Source organism: Peromyscus eremicus, chromosome 22 (assembly GCF_949786415.1).
Source record: "Peromyscus eremicus chromosome 22, PerEre_H2_v1, whole genome shotgun sequence".
NCBI classification, from domain to species: Eukaryota; Metazoa; Chordata; class Mammalia; order Rodentia; family Cricetidae; genus Peromyscus; species Peromyscus eremicus.
In genome coordinates, this window is record NC_081437.1 from 23,069,235 (window position 1) to 23,092,937 (window position 23,703).

The 23,703-nt window shown below is 51.8% G+C and overlaps 3 protein-coding genes and 1 long non-coding RNA gene across 5 annotated transcripts; 3 read left to right on the forward strand and 1 right to left on the reverse strand.

The window, feature by feature from the left end:
• Positions 1–1,674: 1,674 nt before the first annotated feature.
• Positions 1,675–6,969, reverse strand: Tcf23 (transcription factor 23). Its single transcript, XM_059248272.1, has 3 exons — positions 5,981–6,969; positions 4,642–4,884; positions 1,675–1,887 (listed from the first exon to the last, which is right to left on the reverse strand). Exons 1-3 carry the CDS (start codon positions 6,197–6,199, stop codon positions 1,693–1,695), a joined length of 657 nt encoding a protein of 218 aa, XP_059104255.1. The 5' UTR covers positions 6,200–6,969; the 3' UTR covers positions 1,675–1,692.
• A 9,018-nt stretch (positions 6,970–15,987) lies between these two features.
• Positions 15,988–16,996, forward strand: LOC131897377 (uncharacterized). The gene is made up of 3 exons (XR_009375663.1): positions 15,988–16,315; positions 16,398–16,448; positions 16,891–16,996. It is a non-coding gene; the product is annotated as an uncharacterized LOC131897377 (long non-coding RNA).
• Positions 16,997–17,058: 62 nt separating this feature from the next.
• Positions 17,059–18,703, forward strand: Prr30 (proline rich 30). Its single transcript, XM_059248267.1, has 2 exons — positions 17,059–18,408; positions 18,510–18,703. Exons 1-2 carry the CDS (start codon positions 17,120–17,122, stop codon positions 18,688–18,690), a joined length of 1,470 nt encoding a protein of 489 aa, XP_059104250.1. The 5' UTR covers positions 17,059–17,119; the 3' UTR covers positions 18,691–18,703.
• Positions 18,704–19,243: 540 nt separating this feature from the next.
• On the forward strand, positions 19,244–23,417 carry Preb (prolactin regulatory element binding). Of its 2 annotated transcripts, XM_059248269.1 has the most exons (9): positions 19,244–20,189; positions 20,724–20,913; positions 21,379–21,599; positions 21,775–21,855; positions 21,975–22,099; positions 22,287–22,460; positions 22,610–22,682; positions 22,843–23,002; positions 23,197–23,417. In XM_059248269.1, exons 1-9 carry the CDS (start codon positions 20,055–20,057, stop codon positions 23,289–23,291), a joined length of 1,254 nt encoding a protein of 417 aa, XP_059104252.1. In that variant the 5' UTR covers positions 19,244–20,054; the 3' UTR covers positions 23,292–23,417. The 2 variants fall into 2 exon arrangements, with proteins under 2 accessions (XP_059104252.1, XP_059104253.1); XM_059248270.1 differs by lacking the exons at positions 22,610–22,682; positions 22,843–23,002 and having other exon boundaries at positions 21,975–22,203.
• Positions 23,418–23,703: the final 286 nt, after the last annotated feature.

The window sequence follows — 23,703 nt, forward strand, 5'->3', positions numbered from 1 at the left end:
CCCCGGATGCCCTGGGCAGCCCTATGGAGGAGCAGACCCAGTCCCTTCCAAGCCTCCACTCCACTCTAATTGGCTTCGGCTGCTGAAATTTGACAGGAAGGCTGATCTTCCATGTCCGGACCTCAGGGGCCAATCTGAAACTGTACCTGACTTGGAAGGCTCATCTCATTGCATGCTTTGTCCTCCAATGATTTCTTCAGGGCCAAGGACAAGTGTCACTCAAGCTCTAGTAAATTTTTGGCACCCTGTACCAGGACTTGGGGTGTCAATGTCTGTGGGGGGAAAAGTTGGCCTTGGGAGCTGATTTCTAGAACTGTATGGATTATACCAAACCCAACGAAGCCCCAGTTGACGGCGGCATAGAGAACATACTAAAGCTGACATTTGTGACATAACAGAAGTGAATGCTGTGGTTGTCACCCCATGAGAAAGATACACACGCCTCGTCTTAGGCCCTTCAAGGAGATAGCTGAGTGCATCGATCAAGGAGATAGCTGAGTGCATCGATCAAGGAGATAGCTGAGTGCATGGATGCCCTTTGTAGGCAGGGCTGGGAGTGGCTGGCCTCGTGGAGTGAAAGTAGAGACAGATGGCTTTGGGCTAAAACGATCTCCTCCTAGACAGTTGGGACTAGCTAAGTTCCCCTGGAATGTAAGCCATGTCAGTGCGGTGGCTTTATCTCTAGACAGAGCTCATGCTAGGAAAGTATGAAAGGATGCAGAGCCCTGGTGGGGGGGATGTGGTGATGGGGGGGTGGTGCAGCTGGAGAGACCATAATCCAGGGACACGGACCCTGAACTTTCCTCTTCCTCTTTGATGTTGGATAAGCACCTTGTAGGGCAATTAAAAAAAAAAAATCGCCGGGTGGTGGTGGCGCACGCCTTTAATCCCAGCACTCGGGAGGCAGAGCCAGGCGGATCTCTGTGAGTTCGAGGCCAGCCTGGGCTACCAAGTGAGTTCCAGGAGAGGCGCAAAGCTACACAGAGAAACCCTGTCTCGAAAAAAACCAAAAAAAAAAAAAAAAAACCAAAAAAAAAAAAAAACAAAAAAAAAAAAATCATTCTGGAGGATGGTGGTGCACGCCTTGAATCCCAGCACTCAGGAGGCAGAGGCAGGCGGATCTCTGTGAGTTCAAGGCCAGCCTGGGCTACAGAATGAGTTCCAGAAGAGGCTCCAAAGCTACACAGAGAAACCCTGTCTTGGGGGGAAAAAATCACATTCCATTCTTCAGTTTCCTCTCTGGCTTTGTGACGTGTGACCTAGATGTGTTCACACTCACTGCTACCAAAAGCCCTTCGTGTTCCCGATATACCCATGAGCACCTGGGGCTGCCGCCACCCTAGCCTTTCCTGACTATGCCAGCAGAGTAACTTCTGTTTTCTTGCTGTGTGAAGAGGCCTAGGGAGGAGAGGGGAGAGTGATTCCCTAACTTGACTTTGAACCACGTCCAACACTTTGCTCTTTCACTTCCTGTCAGGAATGTCCCCTCCTAAGAGTCAAAGGTGAAGAAGATCTTCGTCCTGGGTTCCCTTGGAACTCTCTACCATTGACGTCACCATTGCTTCTTCCTGCCTGCCAGAAGCTGAGCCTGAACTTGAGAGTTGAGCCTGAGTCAATTCCAAAGGCTGAGAGTTGGGGGAAAGACAGGTAGAGGTGGTAGAAAAACCCAGGTCCTTCAGTGAGAGTCACAGTCTAGGAGTGTGCTGGCCATTTGTTACCAGGAGCTGGAGATACTGGATTGGCGAGAAGGAGAACATCTGCGGCTACAGAGACCTGGGACCCCACCTCTTCATCCCTGGTTCTTTGGCTGGTAGCGATGGCTGTGGTGGAACCGAGGCCAGAGCATCCCAAGCCTCCTGCGTAAAGACGAGATCGCATGGGCCACTTCTGGAAAGACGTAAGAAGGGGAATGATTAACACAGCGACTGTGGTCCTGAAGCGTCCAGAACCATTAAGGCCTCCAATCTGGCATCTCCTGTTTGATGTGTCTCCCCCGAATATCACAGCTTTAAACCGTCTCCCTGCTGCCTGGCAGAGGCACAGGAGGAGCCCACGGAGGGCAGCAAGGACCTGAAGAGGAATAAGACTTGGTTGGGGGAGCGGTAGGCAGGTGCGCCGGGCAGAGCAGTGTGAGAAGTAGGAGAAGGGGAGGAAGGAGCTCTTCAGCTCACATCCTGCAAGGGTTTCAAAGTCTTTCCACCAGGAACAAGGGTGGTTTTAGAAAATGCAAGGGTAGCTGGGCAGTGGTGGAATACACCTTTAATCCCAGCACTCAGGAGACAGAGGCAGAGGAGTCTCTGTGAGTTCGAGGCCAGCCTCGAGGGACAGAAAAACCTTGTCTTGATAAACAAACAAACAAACATGTAAGGATTACTCTGCTCAGTCTGTCCTCCCTATCATTCCCCCTAGGGGGCTCAGTACCTCTGTACTTTAATCTGTCAGAGTTCTAGACCTAGGCTTTCCTTTCCTCTCCTCGGTTCGCTCTCCAACATACTTATTTGTAGTGATATTTGCTCTGCCCATGACCTTGGGCTATACAGGCGGTGCTTCCTGCCATTGTACGTGACCTCTTAGAAGGGGCTGGAGAAGGGTCACATGCCCTGCTCCCTGCTCCTGCTTACAAGGTGGGAATGTATAGTGCAATATGCAATATGACAGCAATCCTAAATTGCTAGATATCCTAAACAGAGGTAGAACGTACATACAGTATGGCAAATATAATTTTACAATTGTAGCAATATACAAAATGTTTCAAATAAGAGTAGAAATGTATGTACATCACAACAAATATAGTTCTGTATTTGTATCAATATGCAGATTATCTTAAATAAGAATATAAAAATAGTTTACATTTATATCAATATACAAGAATCCATAACAGTGCAATATATCTGAGGCTAATATTTTACTAAATTAGTTTACTAATATATATAATAGTCTACCTTAATATCCTATAACTATCCATATATTTGTCATACTGTATGTATGTTCTACCTCTGTTTAGGATATCTGGCATATTGATACATATTTAGGATTATTGTCATATTGCATATTGCACTATACATTCCCACCTCACAAGCAGGAGCAGGGAACAGGGCATGTGACCCTTCTCCAACCCCTTATAAGAGGTCACATACAATGGCAGGAAGCACCGCCTCCTTTGGGCCGTATAGCCCAAGGTCATGGGCGGAGCAAATACCACTCCACTTATTGTTCATCTATTACATACAAGGGCTTTATATTCACCACCATTTTACAGATAAGGACCTTGCTCTGTTACCCAATGGCCCTGTCCAGTGCTACCTTAGCATTTTAGACCGACCCCATTTAATCTCAGAAGTTTGCGTTTCAGCTGTATTCTCAAGAAATAAACAGACACGTAAGTTTCAAGACATTTCAGAAGAACAGTATGTACGAGAAAGAGACGATAGAAAGTAGCCATCATAAAAAGTAAAGCTGACAGCTAGAGATGTGGAGCAGCTGGTAGAGCGCTTGACCAGGAAGCTCGAAGTCCTGGGTTCAATCCCCAGCTAGTGTAAACCAGGTGTGGTGCGTCGGCAGGCCTGTAATCGGAGCACTCAGGAAGGTGGAGGCAGGAGAAAGAGAAGTTCAAGGCCATCGCTGGCTACATACCGAGTTTGAGGCCAGCTTGGAATACATGACATCTTGTCTTAAAAAAAAAAAAAAAAAAAAAAAAAAAAAAAGATTTCTTTAGAGGGCAAAGGTCACCTTCCTATTATACTGTGAGCTCTTTTTTGTTTGCCTTTTTTTTTTTTTAAATTTTAAGAGAGTCTTGCTACATTGCCAGACTGACCTGAAACTTGCAATCCTCCTGCCTCAGTTTCCTGAGTACAGGGACTACGAGTGTGGCCCACCACACCTGGCTTACCGCATACTCTCTACACAGGTCCCTGTGAAGCACCTTGGGGTCTCTGGTGGTGGCCGAGAGGGAGAGGTCTGTGGCCAGAAACCCGGGTTCAGTTCGAACCCTTGCCCTCCCTGCCCTGTGTCTCCCCATCTGTAAATCTTCCTTTGGTTCTTGCAGGGTCAAGAGAGAAGAACGCTCTAGAGCGCTCAGCTCGGCCTCCAGCTTCTCTTTAGCACCGCGTCCTAGCGGCTGGTACCGCTGTGTGGTTATTGTTAACCCATCCTTTCCATTCATAATTAGCGTGAATTAGATGGCCGGCTCCTTGCTTGCTCCTGCCTTGCACATTCTCAAGCCGAGGTTCGGGAGAACACTGGGTAACGGCTTGGCGTGGTGCACGCTGGAAGCCCTCCAACCCACACGGCTCGCCTTCCTATCTGGTCGCTTTCTCGAGCGCTGTGGTTTTAGGATGTTTTTCCCCCAGAGAGCAGATGTCTACAGCAACAGTAGTCAGAGAGAGAAAAGCAAGCGCTGCTCGAGGGCGCTACTCAAGCTCCTTAAGAGACGGATGACTCTCCTGGGTTCTGCGCCTTAGACCAGGCACCCGCTCCTCTCTTTCCCCCGACACTAAGAATCTCAGAGTGTTTCCCTCCTCCTGAAGCAATCACACTCCCATGCAGACGCTCCCAGTCACCGCTCCACCCCAAGAGCCAGCCTCAGCCCTCCTGAGAGAACAGGAAGAGAACGACCCCCCCTTCCCATGGCCAGTGACCTACCTTGAGGGGGTGTAAGTACCGGAGTCCACGCAGGAAGGGCGGCCAGGCAGGGCCAGGTAACTCGTGGCCGAGTGTTCGGGTGAGGTGGGCTATGTAGCTGGTGGCCAGCACCAGCACATCCAACTTGGAAAGCTTAGTGTCAGGTGGTACAGCCGGCAGGGCAGCCTGCAGGGCCAAAAAGGCCTGGCGCAGGGTCCTCACCCGGGTCCGCTCCCGTGCCGCGTTCTCGGGGCTGGCTTCGCTCTGCAGAAAGGGGCCCCCATGAGTGGGGTCTGACCCAGATTCCCATGCAACCCGGGCCTCTTGCTATTGCTGCTACTGTTGGGACAGAGTTTCATGTAGCCCAGGCTGGACCCGAACACCCTGTGTAGCCCAGGATGACCTTTGAGTTTGGGATCCTCCTGCTTCTACCTCCCAAGGGCTGGGATTATAGGGGTACGCCACCATGCCTGGTTGACTCTGACTTCTAAGGGCACCATAGTGTGCCATGTTATCTTCTGAGCTGATGGGCCTCCCTGGTTTTAAGCTGTGCCCCATAATACACATGACGTAAGGCCTGCCTGGTCTGGGCTCAGATGACAGGAAGGTGGCAATACCTGACTCAGAACCCAAGACTCCCATGTTCTTTCTACTGTTCATTAACATCCGTTCCACTCCCTTCAACTCCCTAGTCTGGATCCTGCTCATCAGGGTACCCTGGGGGCCACAGGAAGCATAGAATAGAGCCTTGCCCCTGTTCAGCTGACCTTTGACCCAACTAGGTACTGAGATGAAGAGGTTGCCATGGTAAAGAGCGAATGACCAAAGGTCAAGAGACACAGTCCCGGGCTGGGGATGTAGCTCAGTTGGTGGACGGCTTGCGTAGCACTCATGAGGCCCAGGGTTCAATCCCTACCATGGCATAAACCGGGTGTGCTCACGCATACTCGGAGCACTTGGAATGTGGAGGCAAAAGGATCAGGAGTCCCAAGTTCTAGGCTGCAGAGGAAGTTTGAGGCTCAGCCTGGGCTCCAGGAGACTCTCACTCAAAAATAAAATAAATAATAAATAAATAGCAAGAAACTCAGTCTAGGTCTCCTGCCCCTGGCTGCTGCTTAGGGATGTTAGGCAATTCACACCCCTCCTCTAGGACTGAGTTTCTCAGTAGAAAATAGATAGATCAGTTCTCTGACCTGTCCTGCCCACCTCCAGAATGGCACCATGGGTCTAAGGAGCCAGCCTCCTGCTCTTGGGCAGAACCATCAAATATGGATTGAGGCTCTGCCCTCCGAGGTGGCATCTCACTGCCTTCCAAACCCTTCCTTCCCCAGCTCCCTTCTCTAGCCCAGAGGGTCCTTACCCTGCCATGAGCTGTTCCCTTAGCTCTGGTCCCTCGAGGGGCGGAGGTAGCTCTGTTCAATCTCTGATTGCTCCAGCTAGTGTCGTCCCATAGGTCCTGCCTCGTCCTGCTGAGGCGGCTCCTCTTCCTGTCAGTGCCTAGAAGCAACCGTGCTTTGGCCTTAGTCTGGCCGAGCCCTGCTCTTGGCATTGCTGGTACCCCTGTGGCCTCCTGTGACATGCCACTCTCTTGGGGTATGGGACTGTAGCCCTAGAGCAGTAGCACAGAGCCCGAAGGAGCCCTTGGGCTCAAGCTAGCCTGGACAGGCTGGCCATGCAGCCAGCGGTCTGTATCTGAAGAAGCCGGCACCAACTCAGTCCTCCTTCACTCCTCGCTCCGGGAAAACTGCCCACCCGGCACAGCCCCCGCAAATAGCCTCCGCCTGCCTCCCATCCTAGCTGAGAGGTGGGGGTGCTGCATGCTGGGCGTGGCCAAGCCTTAGGACAAGGCCCATGCTAAGAAGGCCAGGAGATGGTTAAGAAGAGAGTGCCCTTCCATGCCATGACTGACCCTAACAGAGCAATCCACTGATGGATCTACCACTTCATGTTTGGGGCTCACATCCATAGTCTGGGGCTCTGGATCTCCAGCCCTTTTGTCAGAGACTGACACTCTATATCTCACAATGGCCTTTCTTCCTCCCACCAAAAATGTGTGACGAGGCACTACTCCCTATTCCCCGGACAGGCTTCCCAATTCCAACTTGGTGCTTTCTCCCCAAGATTCCAGGGGAATGATGCCATTTTTGGGGTGCTGCCCTTCACTTAGGAGGACTTTAACCCTGCCCCACGGCCAGCCCGTATCCTTGTTTGATTGGCAGGACCACAACCTGGTTAGTATCCTAACAACACTTTGATGTTCCTAGCTCGGGAGATGCCCTGCACTGTGCCTCTGCACTTTGTATGGATATCTTATTCTCCAAAGCAACGATAAAGCAAAGAGATGTGTGTGTGTGTGTGTGTGTGTGTGTGTGTGTGTGTGTAGTGTGGTGTGTGTGTGTATGTGTGGTATGTGCATGTGGTGTGTATGTGTGGTTTGTGTGTGGTGTGTGTATGTGGTGTGTGTGTGTGTGTGTATATGTGGTGTGTGTATGTGGTGTGTGTATGTGTGTGTGTGTGTGTGGTGTGTGTGTGGTTTGTGTGGTGTGTGTGTGTGTGTGTGTGTGTGTGTATGGTGTGTGTGCATGTGTGTATGTACCTGTGTGCACATATATGTAAAATTGTTTCATTAAAATATAATTACACCTTTTCCCACATGCATGTTCAGATAGTCTCTCGCTGGGACCCGGGCTTGCTGATTAGGCTGGGCCAGCTGGCCAGTGAATCTCCCTCCAGAAAGCCTTCTGAAAACCAGACTTGTTTCAGGTGGGGTGAACTGTGGTGTGGGGAGACGACATAACTTGACTGTTGTATTTTTTTTACTTTGTTTGTGATGATGTTATGCTGTATAGTCTTGGATGGCCAGAAACTTGGTACATAGCCCAGGCTGTGTACTTGAACACACAGCAGTCCTCCTGCCTCAGTCTCCCAAGTGCTGCTGGGATTATAGCACAATGTCAAATCTAGGCAGTAGTGAAGCTAGAGATGTCCAAGGGAAGAAGGGAAAGTTCTTAGCTTTCAGTACAATCTTCTCTCTCAGAAAGGCCTTCTTCCAGAGGCATCCATTCAGAGCCCTTTAGAAGGGCCAGAGTTGAGACTAGATTTACAGAGAGGCCACAACAGTCCTGAGCACACAGGAATCCTTTCTCTGCGCAGGAATTCACCCATCGGGGAAGGAGAGAGGTCTCACCCCATCTTTGCCAATCCTAGTAGGATGCACTGACTTTAAGGACACAGTGTACAGAGAAAAAAGTATTGAAGCCATACTATAGTTGCATGGAAAGAGACTCTATACCTAAGTATGTTCTCAAAGTCAGTGGCCTGGATAACTCCAAAAGGCTCCTCTTCTGTCAGTGCTCAGTCCTTAGGAGGTGCAAAATCACAGTCATGTGAACCTGCTGTCTCTCAGACTTCTAACTCAGAGACACACCCTCAGTGGAGGAGCTAGTGTCATAGGCTGAGGAAATGTGCAATGCGACAGTGTTTGCTTAGAGTGCATGAGGCCTTGAGTATGATTTATAGTACACACACACACACACACACACACACACACACACACACACACAGACAGAGACAGAGAAAGACAGACAGACAGAAAGAGAGACCGAGACAGAGAGGGGAGTCACTTGGGAGGCTAAGACAGGATCACCTCAAGTTTGGGGCCAGGCTGGGCTATAGAGTGTGATGCTCTGTTTAAAGAAAGGAAAGAAGGAAAGAAGGAAGGAAGGAAGGAAGGAAGGAAGGAAGGAAGGAAGGAAGGCAGACAGAAAGAGCAAGCAGAAGATTGCCTCAATTTTGAGGCCAGCCTGGGCTACACAGTGTGTTTAAGGACAGTCTAGGAGTCTCTTCCCCACAAAGAAGAAGCAGGAGGAGGAAGAGAAGAAGAAGAAGAAGAAGAAGAAGAAGAAGAAGAAGAAGAAGAAGAAGAAGAAGAAAAAAGAAGAGGAGGAGGAGGAGGAGGAAGAAGAAAAAAACAAAGCAAGAAAGGACAGAGAGACAAAGCAAAGAATACAGCATCTTCAAAGACACAGTGAATAAGAGAGACTGATGGACAGTTGTGGTTCCCACGCCGGCAGGTGCAGGAGCCACTTCTAGCATCCCAATATCTCATACAAATGTTCCTGCAGGCAGCAGAGAAGGCACCAGGGCTCTTGGAGAGCTGGACTTGAAGGGCTTTGCATGCTGTACATCCTCTGAGGGTGCAGCTCAGGTCATGCTGGGCTTGGTTCTCTCTGCTGAGCTGGCACTCTCTTGGAGGTGCTCTTGGAGGACGTTCTCAGTGAGAACTTTGTCTCAGCCCTGCTCTCCAGAAGATGGACACAGTAGGGCAGATTCTGCCACATTGCTCCCAGTAGGCGTCATAGAGGACACAAGCGGGAGATAGGCAAGAACACGGGATGAGACACGACTCCCCACTCCTCAAACGTGCTTCTTACTTCTGGCTGGTGCTGGTCCAGCTCAGGAGCGTTGGGCTTTATGGCTTCCGCTGTCACTTTTGTTTTGTTTGTTTGTTTTGGTTTTTCGAGACAAGGTTTCTCTGTGTAGCTTTGGAGCCTGTCCTGGAACTCACTCTGTAGACCAGGCTGGCCTGGAACTCACAGAGATCCGCCTGCCTCTGCCTCCCGAGTGCTGGGATTAAAGGCGTATGCCACCACCACCACCACCACCACCACCACCACCACCACCACCGCTCAGCTCTGCTGTCACTTCTAGTAAGTGACAGAAGGTTTTCTTCTAGGTTCTGCTTCAGCCTTGCATGGCTAGCCCCCATGAGTGTAAATTGAACAATAAGAGGTTGTTGCACTGACCTCCTGAGAGTGTGAAGACAAAATGATGCCAGACATGTTGTCTTCTGTGCTGGTATAATAATCCCTTTGACAGTCCATTTATCATCGATGGGTTGTGGTTTCGCTGGGATGGCCAAGTGCACATTTCTTTTTTTTTTTTTTTTAAGATTTATTTTTACTTATTATGTATACAGTGTTCTGTCTGCATATACACCTGCAGGCCAGAAGAGGGCACCAGATTTCATTACGGATGGTAGTGAGCCACCATGTGGTTGCTGGGAATTGAACTCAGGACCTCTGGAAGAACAGGCAGTGCTCTTAACCGCTGAGCCATCTCTCCAGCCCCCCAAGTGCACATTTCTAATCCCGAAATATGAAAGTTCAGATGCCGCCACCACTGTGGGTTGAATTTGTCCCCCAAAGTTTATGGACCTTCATCTCCAGCACAGTAGTATGGCATGGTAGGACTTGTGAGTGGTGATTAGGTCATGGGGTTCTGCCCTTGCACATGTATGAATGTCAAGGCTCGGGACTTAGCTCAGTTGGCGGGATGCTTTCCTAAAACACATGAGGCCCTGGGTTGATCTCCAACACCTCATAAACAGGGAGCTGTGGTGTATTTCTGCAACCTCTGATGTCAGGATGTGTCAGCTGGAAGATCGAAAGTTCAAGGCCATTGACAGCTACCTAAGGAGTTCAAGACCAGCATGGTCTACACGAGACCCTGCTACCAACAACAACAAAGGCTTGAAGATGATTTCTCTTTGAGAAGTCCACACATGTTCTTGGCTGCGTCTTTCTCCTGAGTGCGTCTCTTTCTCTTAACCTTCACTCTTTTTTTTTTTTTTTTTTTTTTTCCGGTTTTTCGAGGCAGGGTTTCTCTGTGTAGTTTTGCGCCTTTCCTGGAACTCACTTGGTAGCCCAGGCTGGCCTCGAACTTACAGAGATCCACCTGGCTCTGCCTCCCAAGTGCTGGGATTAAAGGCGTGCGCCACCACCGCCCCGGCTTAACCTTCATTCTTAAGGCCTAGGCCAAGAAGGTCTTCTAATAAACTGCAACCCTTTCACGAAAATAAAAAAGTAAATAAGTAAATGGATCGATGTCATTACCGCTGGAGTTTTATTTATTTATGAAGGTTTATTTTATTTTAGTTATGTGTCTGTGTGTAAGTATGTACTGTAAGTGCAGGTACTGGTGAAGGGCAACGGTCCCCTGGTATTATGGCAGGTTGTTGAGTTGCCCAATGTGGGTGCTAGGACCTGAACTCAGGTCCTCTGCAGGAGCAGTGTGAACTCAGGTCCTCTGCAGGAGCAGTGTGAACTCAGGTCCTCTGCAGGAGCAGTGTGAACTCAGGTCCTCTGCAGGAGCAGTGTGAACTCAGGTCCTCTGCAGGAGCAGTGTGAACTCAGGTCCTCTGCAGGAGCAGTGTGAACTCAGGTCCTCTGCAGGAGCAGTGTGAACTCAGGTCCTCTGCAGGAGCAGTGTGAACTCAGGTCCTCTGCAGGAGCAGTGTGAACTCAGGTCCTCTGCAGGAGCAGTGTGAACTCAGGTCCTCTGCAGGAGCAGTGTGCTGGCTAGTTTGAAGTCAACTTGACACAAGCCATAGTCATCTGGGAGGAGGGAACCTCAGTTGAGAACACGCCCCCATGAGATCTGTCTGCAGACAAGCCTGTAGGACACTTTCTTAATTAGTGATTGATGGGGGAGGGTCCAGCCCACTGTGGGTGGGGCCATCCCTGGGCTGGTGGGCCTGGGTTCTATAAGAAAGAAGGCTGAGTGAGTCATGAGAACATTCCTCCATGGCCTCTGCATCCTGCCTCCAGGTTCCTGCCCTGATTTCTTTCAATGATGAAAGTGGTGTGGAAATGTAAGGTAAATAAAGCCTCCCCAAGTTGCTTTTGGTCATAGTTTCTCCACAGCGATAGTGACCCTGACTAAGACAAGTGGCAAGTCCTCTTAATCACTGAGCTATCTCTCCAGAGCCCCATGTGAATGTTTTCATGAAAACCTTGTCTTGTGTGCACTCATGTGCTCTCTCTCCCCAATCCCCCACATGTGCTCTGTGCCCCCCCCTTTTCACTATGAAATGGGACAATAAAAAAGCCCTGGGCAGGCATGGTGTCCCACGCCTTTAAGTCCAGCACTCAGGAGGCAGAGGCAGGCGGATCTCTGTGAGTTCGAGGCCAGCCTGGTCTACAGAGTGAGTTTCAGGACAGCCAGGGCTACACAGAGAAACCCTGTCTTGAAAAACAAAACAACACAAAACAAAACACTAAGATAGGCTACTCTTTCCTCTGCTACAGTGGGCTGTACACTTGAGTTGGTTTTTCACTGTGTCTTCTCAAAGCAGTTTCAGAATCAAGTGATTTCTGGCTAAGAAACGAACACAAAAGTTCATCAAAGGATTCTGATGGAAACTGGTAAGAAAATAAGGAATCTCTACGAGAGTTGACACTGGAGGACAGCCAGGCCGGGTCTGTAAGGGTTCACACATCATGGGACCATGGTTTATGTCGATTCTCAGCCAACGAGCAATCCTCCCAGGTAGAGCTGAAAGTTTTCCCCTCGGGAGATTTGGGCATGCCTGATGAAGAACCTGAGGTGGTGTTTATCTGCCCTTCAAGAGTAAGTTGACTGGGCTCAGTCACTAACATGTAGGGACTTTGGGAGGGGAAGAGGTGGAACGTGATGACCAGCTCCTGAAAGCTGCCCTTTACCACACGCACAGCGTAGCACGTGAGCGCCTCCCTCTCCCTCTCGTACACATAAAAACAAGATGTAAAAGGGAAGGAAAGGCGGCGGCCGGGTCAAACTCTCTTGGCCAGCAACAATTAGCTTATTCATCCATCCTCTCAACAACTATTTGCAGGTTTCCGAGTAGAACGTTTAAAAGCAATAGAACACGATGTTCTTAAGCCTGGAGTTGGAGGAATTTGGGTGGGAAGAGTAAGTGGCAGATAACATCTACGACAGGAACCGGCCAGCAAACTAAAACACATCGCAACCTGGATGCCAAATGCTTAGAGGACTTCCTTCCACTTGCTCAACATTTTTTTTTAATTAATTAATTATCCCCCCCCCGAGACAGGGTTTCTCTGTGTAACCGCCCTGGCTGTCCTGGAACTCACTTTGTAAATCAGACTGGCTAAGAACTCGCAGAGATTCTCCTGCTGGCCTCCGTGCTTAGCAATATTTTACAAACGGTAATTAACACAAAATAAGAGATGCGGGGTCGGTATGAATGGGAGTTTCCCCTAGTCATTCTTCACTCTCATGGTGAGAATTTTCATTTCTTTTGACATTTCTGAAACTAACCGGGTGTCCAACAATTCAGTGAAATTCTAGCACCCTGCACCTGGGTATGTTCACACTGGCTCCCATAGATCAAAGGGACTGACCCCAAAGGATTGTCAGATTATAATGTTGAGTCCTGGGCCACCCGTACTTCTAAAAAACTGGCTGTGAATCAGAGGTTCCCATGCTTCCCCTGTCAGTCTAATAAATCAATAGAGCGGCTCACAGGACTCAGGTTTTCTTAGACTTTCTCTTTTGTCATAAAGGATAGAACAGAACCCAGGAATACCCAAAGAGAAGAGACGTGGAGGGCAAGGTAAGGTGAAGGGTGACGGATGTGAAGCTTCCTTGCCCTCTCTGGGCACATCATCCATCTAGTATCTCCATGAGACCGCCAACCCAGAAGTTCATTGAACCCTATTGTTTAGTTTTTTTTCTTTTTCTTTTTGCTTTTTTAATGAGAATCATCATATAGGCACAGCGATTACACTATTGGCCATTGGTGACTTAACTCAGTTCCTCTCTCCTCCCTCAAGGTCAGTAAATAGGGCTGAAATTTGCATCATTGGTTGGTTCTTCTGAATATAAGCTCCCGTCATTATGATGACTATGGGTCCACCAACAGACATCACGGTAGCATAAATTCATGTATGGTTGACTGGGGCTCATTATGAATATCAAAAGACATCAAATATTATAATATAAACCATCTTCAAATGATGGTCCTCATATCCCTAGAACATGGACGCTTTCCAGAGACTCTCAAACAGTAGAGGAACCAAACTGCCGGTTTGTCTGGGATTTTGTGGGGTTCTCCGCCGAAAGTCAACACTTGCCAGTCCTGGTGGCGAGGCCTCAACCTCTAGAGTCCTTCCTTCCTAAAAGGCATCCTTTTATAAGTGCCCTTCTCCCATTGTGTGCATGTGTGTGTCCGGAGGAGAAACATGGAGGAGAGGGTGCATTTGCCCTTGTGCGCATGCGGAGGTCAGAGGTCAGTGCCGGCCGGGTGTTTGCATCTATTGCAGTCCAACCTATTTATTGAGTTTCTTACTAAACCTGGAGTTCACCATTTCAGCTAGGGCGGCTGGCCAGCAAGCCTCCAGGATCCACTTGTCTTTGCTCCCCAGTGCTGGGGCCTTAGAGACGTGAGCCTCCAGGCCCAGCTTTTATGTGGGTGCTGGGCAATCCCAACTCAGGTCTTCATGCTTGTCCAACAAGCATTTTACCATCTCCCCAGCCTCCCCTTCCCCAACTTTACATAAGCCACGCCTCTTACTCTTTCTTAATTTTATTATAGTGCATTATTTCGGGTGAAAATGCTTCAGGGCACCAAAAAAAAAAAAAAAAAAAAAAAAAAAAGGAGAGAGACAATGACAGATATTGGGGTCAGCAAGACGGCTCAGCAGGTAAACACGTTTGCTGGGAAGCTCGATGCCTCAAGTTTGATTCCCAGGACCTACATGGTGGAAGGAAGGAATCAATTTGTCCTTTGACTTCCACGTGTGTGCTGTGTCGTGTGAGTGCCCACGCACAAGAGCCGGAGAGAAGGCTCAGCAGTCAGGAACACTGGCTGCTCTTCCAGACGACCCGGGGTTCAATTCCCAGCACCCACATGGAGGCTCACAACCATCTGTACATCCAGTCACAAGGGCTCCGATGCCTCTTCTAGCCTCTGAGGGCACCAGGCATGTCAGCAAAACACTCACACACATAAAAATTTAAAAATAGGGCTGGAGAGATGGCTCAGAGGTTAAGAGCACCGACTGCTCTTCCAGAGGTCCTGAGTTCAATTCCCAGCACCCACATGGTGGCTCAAAAAATTAAAAATCAATTCAGTAACAAAAACCAATTAAACGATGGGCCAAAGATTTGAATATAAAGCACCTATAAGCACAGGAAAAGAGCATGTAAAATCGGCTGGGGAGTTAGCTCAATTGATAATGCCTTTGCTTTGCAAGCATGGGACCCTGAGTTGGATCCCCAGAACTCAGCGGGGGGGGGGGGGGCCGGCGGGGGGGGGGGGGAGAGCGGGGGCGGCAGGCGCACGCAAAGACAGGCAGGCAGGTCACTCGAATTCATTGGCTAGGTTGCCTAGATGAAGGAAATGTACTGACAAACCCCAGGCTCAGTGAGAGCCCCTGTCTCAAAAACCAACGTGGAAAAGTAACTAGACAGACACCCCAGAGCAATCTCTAGCTTCCACATGCGTACACACATGTGTCCATTAACTCACACACATGTATATACACACATGAACACACACATACAGTGTTCAGAAAACAGCTAGGCTGGAGAGATGACTCTGTGCTTAAGAGCACTGGCTGCTCTTCCGGAGGACCTGGGTTCGACTCCCAGCACCCACTCGGCAGCTCACAACTGTCTGTAACTCTAGTTCCAGGGGTTTGACATCCTCACACAGACACATGTGATGACAAAACCCCAGTGCACATAAAAGAAGTAAATAAATAAACAATTTAATAAAATAATCAGAAAACAGCTATGAGCTGAATTGATGCTCAGCAGTTAAGAGCACTGGCTGCTCTTGCAGAGGACCTGGAATTCAGTTCCCAGCACCCGTGTCAGGCAATTCACAACTGTCTAAAACTCTAGATCTAGGGGGATCCAACACCCTCTTCGGGTTTTCACAAGCACATGAACGCATATGATACACACAGACAGAAACACATACGTCTAAATAAACAAAATATTCAAAAACAGCTATGAAAACATTTAATATTCCAAGGATGGAAGAGTATGGAAGACAGCTTTCCTTAGAAAGCAAGCCAAGGAGGAAGCTGGAAGGCTCAGCCCCCTGGGGAGTGATCATGAGCATTAGAGGCGGAGCTAGGTTCATAGGTCTGCATGCAAAACAATTCTGTCTACTTGATAATTATACCAAAACAGCTGGGTGGTGGTGGCACACGCCTTTCATCCCAGCACTTGGGAGGCAGAGACAGGTGGATCTCTGTGAGTTGGAGGTCAGCCTGGTCTACAGAGCTAGTTCTAGGACAGCCAGGGCTACAAAAAGAAAAAACCCTGTCTCAAAAAACAAAAGCAAAAGAGAGGAGACAGACAGAGAGAGAGAGAGAGAGAGAGAGAGAGAGAGAGGGAGAGAGAGAGAGAGAGAGAGAGAGAGAGACGAGAGAGAGACAGAGACAGAGACAGAGACAGAGACAGGAGAGAGAAGGGGGAGAGGAGAGAGATGGGGGAGGGAGGAAGGAGGTGGAGATCCAGAGCATTGGGGGAGGGGGAGGACAGAATGTAGGATGTCATCATCTGACCTCTGTGACATAGGCTTTTGATGCCAGAGAGCTCTGCTTCCAGGGAATGAGCCCCTCAGCTCCCACTGGGGGCGGCAACGCCGCCCCTTAGGCAAAGCTTCCGTCTCTTGGAGCCTTTTACCAGCCTACCCTACTGTGGCTGCCCCTGGGTCTGATACTGAGCTAGAGGGACACCACTCTGAAGGGTGGCAAGAGGCCAGGGGAGCCAGTACGCCAGGAAATCGGGATGCTTACAAAATCTGTGTGTCGGGGTTAAAAGGGCAAAACCCTGTTCCACAGAAGAGCTCTGGTTGAAAAAAACAGGACGGAGGGTACCACTCAGACTGGAATTCTGGGTCAGAGTCTGTTTAAGGGGTCAGAGGCTGGAGGCAGAGGGGGAGTAGACGGACTGTTTTGTGACAATGCTTTCTCTCCCAGGGCCCCTATTTGAAGAAGGGTCTTTGGAAACAGCGGAAGGAATCCACGTTGGTAAAAGTCACTGCCCAGTATTCTCCATTCCTTTCCCGTCTTGGTCCCTGCGCCCTAAGCCGCCTCTTTTGACGCTATCCTATGCTCTATCCTTCCAATCTCCTCCACTTCTTCACCTTCTCTAGAGCATCTTGCCAGGTTTTCTGACCTCAAAGGTGACACACAGCTAGTGTCTTTGTTGTTATTTTTGAGACAGACTCACGTAACCCCAGCTGGCCTTGATCTCCTTGTGTCCCTGTTGGGTTAGGGGCTCGTGCCAGCATGCCACGTCTGTGTGGTGTTGGGGATCAACCCCAGGACTTTATGCATGCTAGGCTGAGCCACACCCAGAGATCTCACATCTAGGGTCTTGATGCGTTCACACTGGCACCGTGCACCTGAAGCCGAGTCCAGAAGTGGACCACCCCTTCCACCGTCTTGACCTCTGTCTTTTTCTCTGCAGGTCCTACAGACTGTGTCTTCCTCCGGATTCTACCCACCCCACGTAGCTGCAGTTGTCCCTTGGCTCCCAAGGGACAGCTCTCACTCTCCATTTCACTACGTCCGTCCCCAGCGAACGGCTGTGAAAAAATGAAGAGCCAAGCTTAGAGGCAGGCTCTGGACGGAGCACGTCAAACGGAGCGCGTCAGAGTCAAGCGGAAGAGGCTTGGTGCTCCCTTGGCCTGCTGCTGATGCCCCGCCGCAAAACTAAGCAGCGGCCACGCTGCTCATCACCAGCCACAACTGGCCTCAGAGATCCCCACCCTGACTCTGTTAGGTCTCCAATCACTGGTCTTGTTGCCCCACCCACTTTTTTCCCCCCTGGATTCGAGGCAATGTTGCCTCAAAACAAGGACCACCAGGTGCTGTTACAGAACGCAGTGCCCCCAGGGTGTTGCCCTCAGGTCCTCTCACAATGTGTCGACTCCCGTCCATCCAACTTAGCAGCTCTCTCCCCCCATCTGACCCTCCCTCCTTCCCACCAACCTTTGCCCTCTCCCGTGTCACAGGCCTATTTCCCCCTCTCGTCGCCCCAGTCCCGCTCTCCTGGGCCTCTCTTAGACTCTTGGGACTCCAACTCTGACTCTGTTCCTCTTCCCTCCTCCTCCTCCTCCTCCTCCTCCTCCTCCTCCTCCTCTCTCCCAAGTCCCCCCACTTTCTTTGGCCAAAACTGCTCTCGTCTGCCCTCTCCACACACATCCTCTCCTCCTCTTAGCAGCTCCTCTTCTCTTTCCCAGCTGCAGAATTCCTCTCCTGGCTCTTGCCAGTCTCCTTCCCACCTCCAGGACCTCCACGATTCCACCACGGTCACTTCCCCCAGCCCCAGCGTAGCTTCTGGAGGGATTCCCAGGAACAAACAAACAAGGCGGCAGCGGCCTCCATCCGGAAACACCAGGTCCCCTGGGGCGGCAGAGGGATGCATGGCAAGCAAGTCGGACCCTGCAGAATTCCAGGACCTAGAGGCCCTCGCCCAAGCGCTAGCGCTCCGTGTGGGGCGCCGCAGAATTGCCCGAGACTTGAAGATACTGTTTCTGCAGCACCTCCTGCAAGGCACAAGAGGCCAGGCTCCAGTCGTGGAGTACCCCATTTGTCTAGCGTGCCCCACCCCCAAGCACAAGCCTGGGCCCAGGCTGCTTGCCTTCCCTCAACTCCTGCCCCCTGCCGAGGGCCGGGGATCTGGGCGTCCCCGCTTAGGCATTGGCTATAGCCTCAGCTTGCCTCCGGGCCAGGACAAAGCCTCGCATCTGCTCCCAGAAAAAAAGCCGAAGGAAGCAAGGCGTCCCGGAGAGGTCCTCCGGAGCCAAAGGCCTGCACCCCAGGTACCAGCAGCTCAAGTCCCAGGCCCACCCTCCCGGGAAGAGAGCCTCAGGTCTGCAGGCCTCCAATCAACAAAATCCAACCAGAGTTTCAGGTCTTCACCTCAGGCACCAAGACGGGTCACTGTCTCCCCAAAGCCCTGGTCGCGTCCCATCCCAAGGAGGTCTGTGTCTCCAGAATCTAGTCCCCCAAAGTTGCCATCTTAATTCCAGAGCAACGGAGACCCTCTGGAACACCCCCTTCAAACCCCACCCTCTCTACCAGGACTTCTCAGACCTTGGGAAGTCACAGAAACACCTTGAAGGGCTGGCTGGCCGGAGGCCAGGTGTGTTCTCCTGCCTTCAACCCTGGGAACCCCTTGTGGAGCCTGCTCTCCCCTGGTGGAAGAAGACCAGGGGCACCCAAGGCCCCTCATTCAGCCTTCAGTGTAGCCAATAAAGCCTAACTCACCCTGAGAACCTTGTTTGTGTCCTACTGTGCTCACAGGATGGGATCCATGGCTAAAGGAGAAGGCCAGTCCCCAACAAGGCTGGGCAAGGAAGGACACCAAGTGCCATATACCCCGGTTCCTGAGGTGCTTAGGGACCTCTGCAAGGCCCTTCTCGGATTTCATTCAAGTCTGTGGACAGATCATTGGAATCAAAGATTAGGCCACTGGGCCCGTTCCTCAGGGGATAGCCTGGGTTGACACGCAGCAGCCCACTTTTAAAGACACTGCTACTAACTCATTCACAGGGGAACACAGGAATCCATGCACAGACCAGAAGGCTCCCTCAGAAGGACGAGGTGCGGGGTTGGGGTGGGGGTGGGGGGAACTGGAGAGATGGCTGAGTGGTAAGAGCACTAGCTGCCCTTCCAGCGGATTCAGGTTCAATTATCAGCACCCACATAGCAGCTCATAACTGTAACCCCAGTTCCAGGGAATCCAACGCCCTCTTCTGGTTTCAGTTGGTACCTGCAAGAAACGCGCGCGCGCGCGCGCGTACACACACACACACACACACACACACACCACGCATGCATGCACAAGAGAGACAGAGATAGAGTAAAATAAAACAACTCTACGAAGGAGTGGGAGTGAGGTACCAGGTACAGAACACAGAAGACACCTGCCCAGGAGCAACTGCCACTCCTAACCTCTCTGTTCCTGAAGCGGGTGTCAAGCCACGAGAAAGAGTCCAATCAGCTGCGGAGGATGCTATCAAAGCGGTGGGGTGACTTCTTCATATTAGGATATTAGGAAGTGGTGGATCTGATTTAAAGCCAGCTTTGTTTTTGAGTCTCTGCCCTCGCTGTGCCCTGGGAGAAACCACTTCCTCTCCGGAGTAACACATAAACGGTCGCGGCTTCTACGAGTCCGTGCATCCCTCCTGTAGTGGGGACCGTCCCAATTCGAGAACCTTTTAATTCAAGGTTTACTGATCTCCAGCAATCCCTTCCAGCCCTACGCCCCACACAAAGATGGCAGATCCGCCGTCATTCGGGGCTCGGAACCGGATCCGATGCCAGGTTTCCGTGGCAGCACGTCCCGCTCGCTCTAGTGCTGACGCGGATTGGCGTCCCGCGCTTGCGCGGAGAGAGGCCCCATGAGGGCGGCGCCTGCGCACTGCGCGTCTGCGAGGCACAGTCAAGACAGTTGTGCGAGCGCAGATCGTAGAGACCTGCGGTGGTTTGAGGGGTGGCAAGCCCGCGGGGCTGAGCGGGGTCCTCAGCCTTCCCGGCGACGGCGGCACCGAGCTCGGCAGCAGTGAAAGGCGGGGCGCGGCATGTCCTGGGTTCCGCGGCACCGGCAGTGAACGCGCGTGCGGGATGGGCCGGCGCCGGGGTGTGGAGCTCTACCGGGCCCCGTTCCCGTTGTACGCGCTCCGGGTGGACCCCAAGACCGGGCTGCTCATCGCTGCGGGCGGAGGAGGCGCCGCCAAGACCGGCATAAAGAATGGCGTGGTGAGAACGCAGGGCTACGGGGAACAGGTCATGCCGTGGCCGGGGGCGATTCCGGGGTGGCTGGGCGGTGGGAAGGTGGGGGGATGCAGGCGTGGACTGTACTCCTGCTTTGGGCCCTGCCCATTTCTAGTGGGAAAAACCCCGCGCAGACGCCTTGGTGCTGGTTTCAACCTGAGAAAGAGTGGTCGAGGCGTCCCAAAACAAACTGAAAGCTGTGCGGGTCTGTGAAGGCAGGGCTGCCCACCACGCAGGACCACGGGAGCTGGTCCAGGGCTCTTATTCTGCCCTTTTCCGGGAAGGCACATTGTCTTGTCTGCCTTCCAGCAGCTCGAGCCTTTCTTTCTGTAAACTGGACCTAGTAATCTGAGCCTTGCTTGCTGTACGAATTGGGGAAGCTCCAGTAAGAACACACAGCTCTCACAACAACAAACCCCATGAGCTAGAGGTGCGGGAAGCCAAGGAATAAGACGAAGACCGGGACGCGATGTGACTTCCGGGCTCGCCTGAACTTTGCTCGTTTTGGTTCCCTCTTAGCACTTTCTGCAGCTAGAGCAAATCAATGGGTGTCTGAGCGCCTCCTTGCTGCACTCTCATGACACGGAGACACGGGCCACTATGAACCTGGCACTGGCTGGTGACATCCTTGCTGCTGGACAGGATGCCCAGTGTCAGCTTCTGCGTTTCCAGGTCCATCAACAGAAGAGCAATAAAGCCGAGAAGTCAGGTGAGGAGCTTTGGGGAAAAAAAAAATCACTCTGATCTTGGTCTCTAAAGAAGAGAGATAGATGTGGGGTTGTGGTAGCACCCTACGCTCTCTGTACTCTCAGTAGAGAAGGACCGGTACTAGTTAATGCAGAAGCCTGGATTCAGCTAGGTTGTGGTGGTGCAATCTCAGTGCTTGGGAGTGATATTTAGTACAAGGATATTTAAGGCTAGCCTAGGGTACATAGCAAATCCCTGTCTTAAAAACAAACGAACAACCCGGGGGCGGGGCAGGGCAGGGCACAGCCGTGCTTTAATCCCAGCACTGGGGAGGCAGAGGCAGGTGAATCTCTGTGAGTTTGAGGCCAGCCTGGTCTACAAAGCGAGTTCCAGGACAGCCAGGACTGTTACACAGAGAAACCCTGTCTCAAAAAACAAACAGAAAACAAAGAAGCCTGGAAAATCCCGGCCAATGTTCACGTTGCAGGTTCCAAGGAGCAGGGACCTCGACAGAGGAAGGGGGCCGCCCCGGCGGAGAAGAAGCCAGCAGCAGAAGCTCACCGCGAGGGGGTTGAACTCAAAGTAAAGAATTTGGAGGCAGTACAGACAGACTTCAGCACTGAACCCCTGCAGAAAGTTGTGCGCTTCAACCACGACAATACCCTGCTCGCCACGGGAGGGACCGATGGCCACGTCCGTGTCTGGAAGGTATGGTTTTAGGGGCTTAAGCGAGGTGAATGTCAGCTGCAGTAACACCACCAGAATCGTGAGACTCCGAATATGCATCCTGGGAAGCTTGTGAATGGCCATTAGGATGCGAGAGAAGGGGATGATAGTGTTCTTGCTATGTCCGGTCTGAACCGTGATACTGGCTTGGCTGTAGGTACCCAGCCTGGAGAAAGTTCTGGATTTCAAAGCACATGAAGGGGAGATTGGAGATTTGGTGTTGGGTCCTGATGGCAAGGTAAGGAGGTGGGGGTGTGGGATACTAGTGCAGAAAAGGGGGGGGGGGGCTCTTACGCTGCTTGCCTAGTAAAGTAGATGTCCTAACTGTCCATCTTTGGAATCTTTACCCCTGCCCAGCTGGTCACTGTGGGCTGGGACCTGAAGGCCTCCGTGTGGCAGAAAGGTCAACTAGTGACACAGTTGCATTGGCAAGAGAATGGACCCACCTCTTCTAGCACGCCCTACCGCTACCAGGCCTGCAGGTGTGAAGACCACAGGGGGCGGCCAAAAGAGGCACAGGCAGCTGTCGTCGGGGGAAGTGGGCGGAGACCGGAGGGCGCTGGGGATGACTGTAGCCCTGTTGGAGGTGGTCTCAGGCGTAACCAGGGTACAAGAACGCACAAACCCGAGGGCTAGCGGGAACTGAACAGCCTTCTGCCCGGCTTCCAGATTTGGGCAGGTTCCAGATCAGCCTGGCGGGCTGCGACTCTTCACAGTGCAGATCCCCCACAAGCGCCTGCGTCAGCCCCCGCCCTGCTACCTCACAGCCTGGGACAGTTCCTCCTACTTGCCGCTTCGGACCAGGTCCTGTGGCCATGAAGTCATCTCCTGCCTCAGTGTCAGGTGTGAGATGTTGCCGCTCAGCCGGGAAGGAGGGTGCTTGAGGGAGCTCGGGAACGAGCCCTGCCTTAGCCTCCTGAGGGACCCACTGTTGGGCGAGGGGATTTCTGCACAAGCTTCTAGAACAATGAATACTTTGTTGTATGTTACAGTGAATCGGGTACCTTCCTAGGCCTAGGCACGGTCACTGGCTCTGTCGCCATCTACATAGCTTTCTCTCTCCAGGTAATGGGTAGAGGTCGGCACAACCTTACGGGAGGGCTACCTGAGTGTGCAGGAAGGAGTCTGTCCCAGTCCATAGGGGAGGCCTGCTGGGGCTGTGGAACATGTGTCCCCAAAAGGAGCCTCCAACCAGGCCTCCCCCGCTTGCTCTCTCCTCCTCCAGCGCCTCTATTATGTGAAGGAGGCCCATGGCATTGTGGTGACAGATGTGGCCTTTCTACCTGAGAAGGGCCGCGGTCCAGAGCTTCTTGGGCCCCATGAAACTGCTCTTTTCTCTGTGGCTGTGGATAGTCGCTGTCAGCTGCATCTGCTGCCCTCACGGCGTGAGTCACTGTTGGGCTGTGTGTGTCGGGGGTTACCGCTTCATCTTTAGTATAGCAGAGATGAACCCCTGGAAAATGGACTGTTTGTCGCCACCCGTCTGCCCCTGCTTGAATGGAAGGGGTTAAGGGCTCTGGTCTTGGAGCGGCTCTGAGGCTCCTCTGCCAACTCACTTCTCCCCTTGTCCCACCCTCAGGGAGTGTTCCTGTGTGGCTACTGCTCCTGATGTGTGTCGGCCTTATTATTGTGACCATCCTGCTGCTCCAGAGTGCCTTTCCAGGTTTCCTTTAGCCTCGCTGACCAGTGGGAATCAGGCTTGGACACTGCCGCCTCCCAGAGCAGAATCACTGAGGTCCCCAGCTGAGGCTGCCTCCGACGAGACTGATGGGGACCGCCTGTCCCTCAGCTAAAGCTTGCCTGTGGCCCCGCATCACTCTGGGTCTTGGGAACTCTGCACCCATCGCCTGTGGATCCATTTAGGACAGTGTGTCTGAAGCCCAGGGCACACTACCTGCCTCGTTCCCTCTGCCTCCCAAGGCTCCAGAGTCGAGCTCTCCCTTCTCTAGAAATATGTGAAGATGCCCAGGAGCCTGGAGGCGTTGCAATCCTTCTTACAGAAACCGTCTCTCCTCCTCCCCTTACAGCCATGACACGAGGTCCTGGGCTTTGGCTGAGACAGTCTGGGCTGGCACTTGCTGTTAGG

Excerpts from the sequence above, each read along its gene's own strand:
- Tcf23 (XM_059248272.1), bottom strand. The coding sequence starts at position 6,199 with ATGTCACAGGAGGCCACAGGGGTACCAGCAATGCCAAGAGCAGGGCTC. Across the intron at positions 4,885-5,980 it reads AGGGAACAGCTCATGGCAGG|AGCGAAGCCAGCCCCGAGAA; the intron begins GTAAGGACCCTC and ends CCCTTTCTGCAG. Across the intron at positions 1,888-4,641 it reads GGTACTTACACCCCCTCAAG|AAGTGGCCCATGCGATCTCG; the intron begins GTAGGTCACTGG and ends ACGTCTTTCCAG.
- Prr30 (XM_059248267.1), top strand. The coding sequence starts at position 17,120 with ATGCCCCGCCGCAAAACTAAGCAGCGGCCACGCTGCTCATCACCAGCC. Across the intron at positions 18,409-18,509 it reads TCGCGTCCCATCCCAAGGAG|GACTTCTCAGACCTTGGGAA; the intron begins GTCTGTGTCTCC and ends CCTCTCTACCAG.
- Preb (XM_059248269.1), top strand. The coding sequence starts at position 20,055 with ATGGGCCGGCGCCGGGGTGTGGAGCTCTACCGGGCCCCGTTCCCGTTG. Across the intron at positions 20,190-20,723 it reads CCGGCATAAAGAATGGCGTG|CACTTTCTGCAGCTAGAGCA; the intron begins GTGAGAACGCAG and ends GTTCCCTCTTAG. Across the intron at positions 20,914-21,378 it reads CAATAAAGCCGAGAAGTCAG|GTTCCAAGGAGCAGGGACCT; the intron begins GTGAGGAGCTTT and ends TTCACGTTGCAG.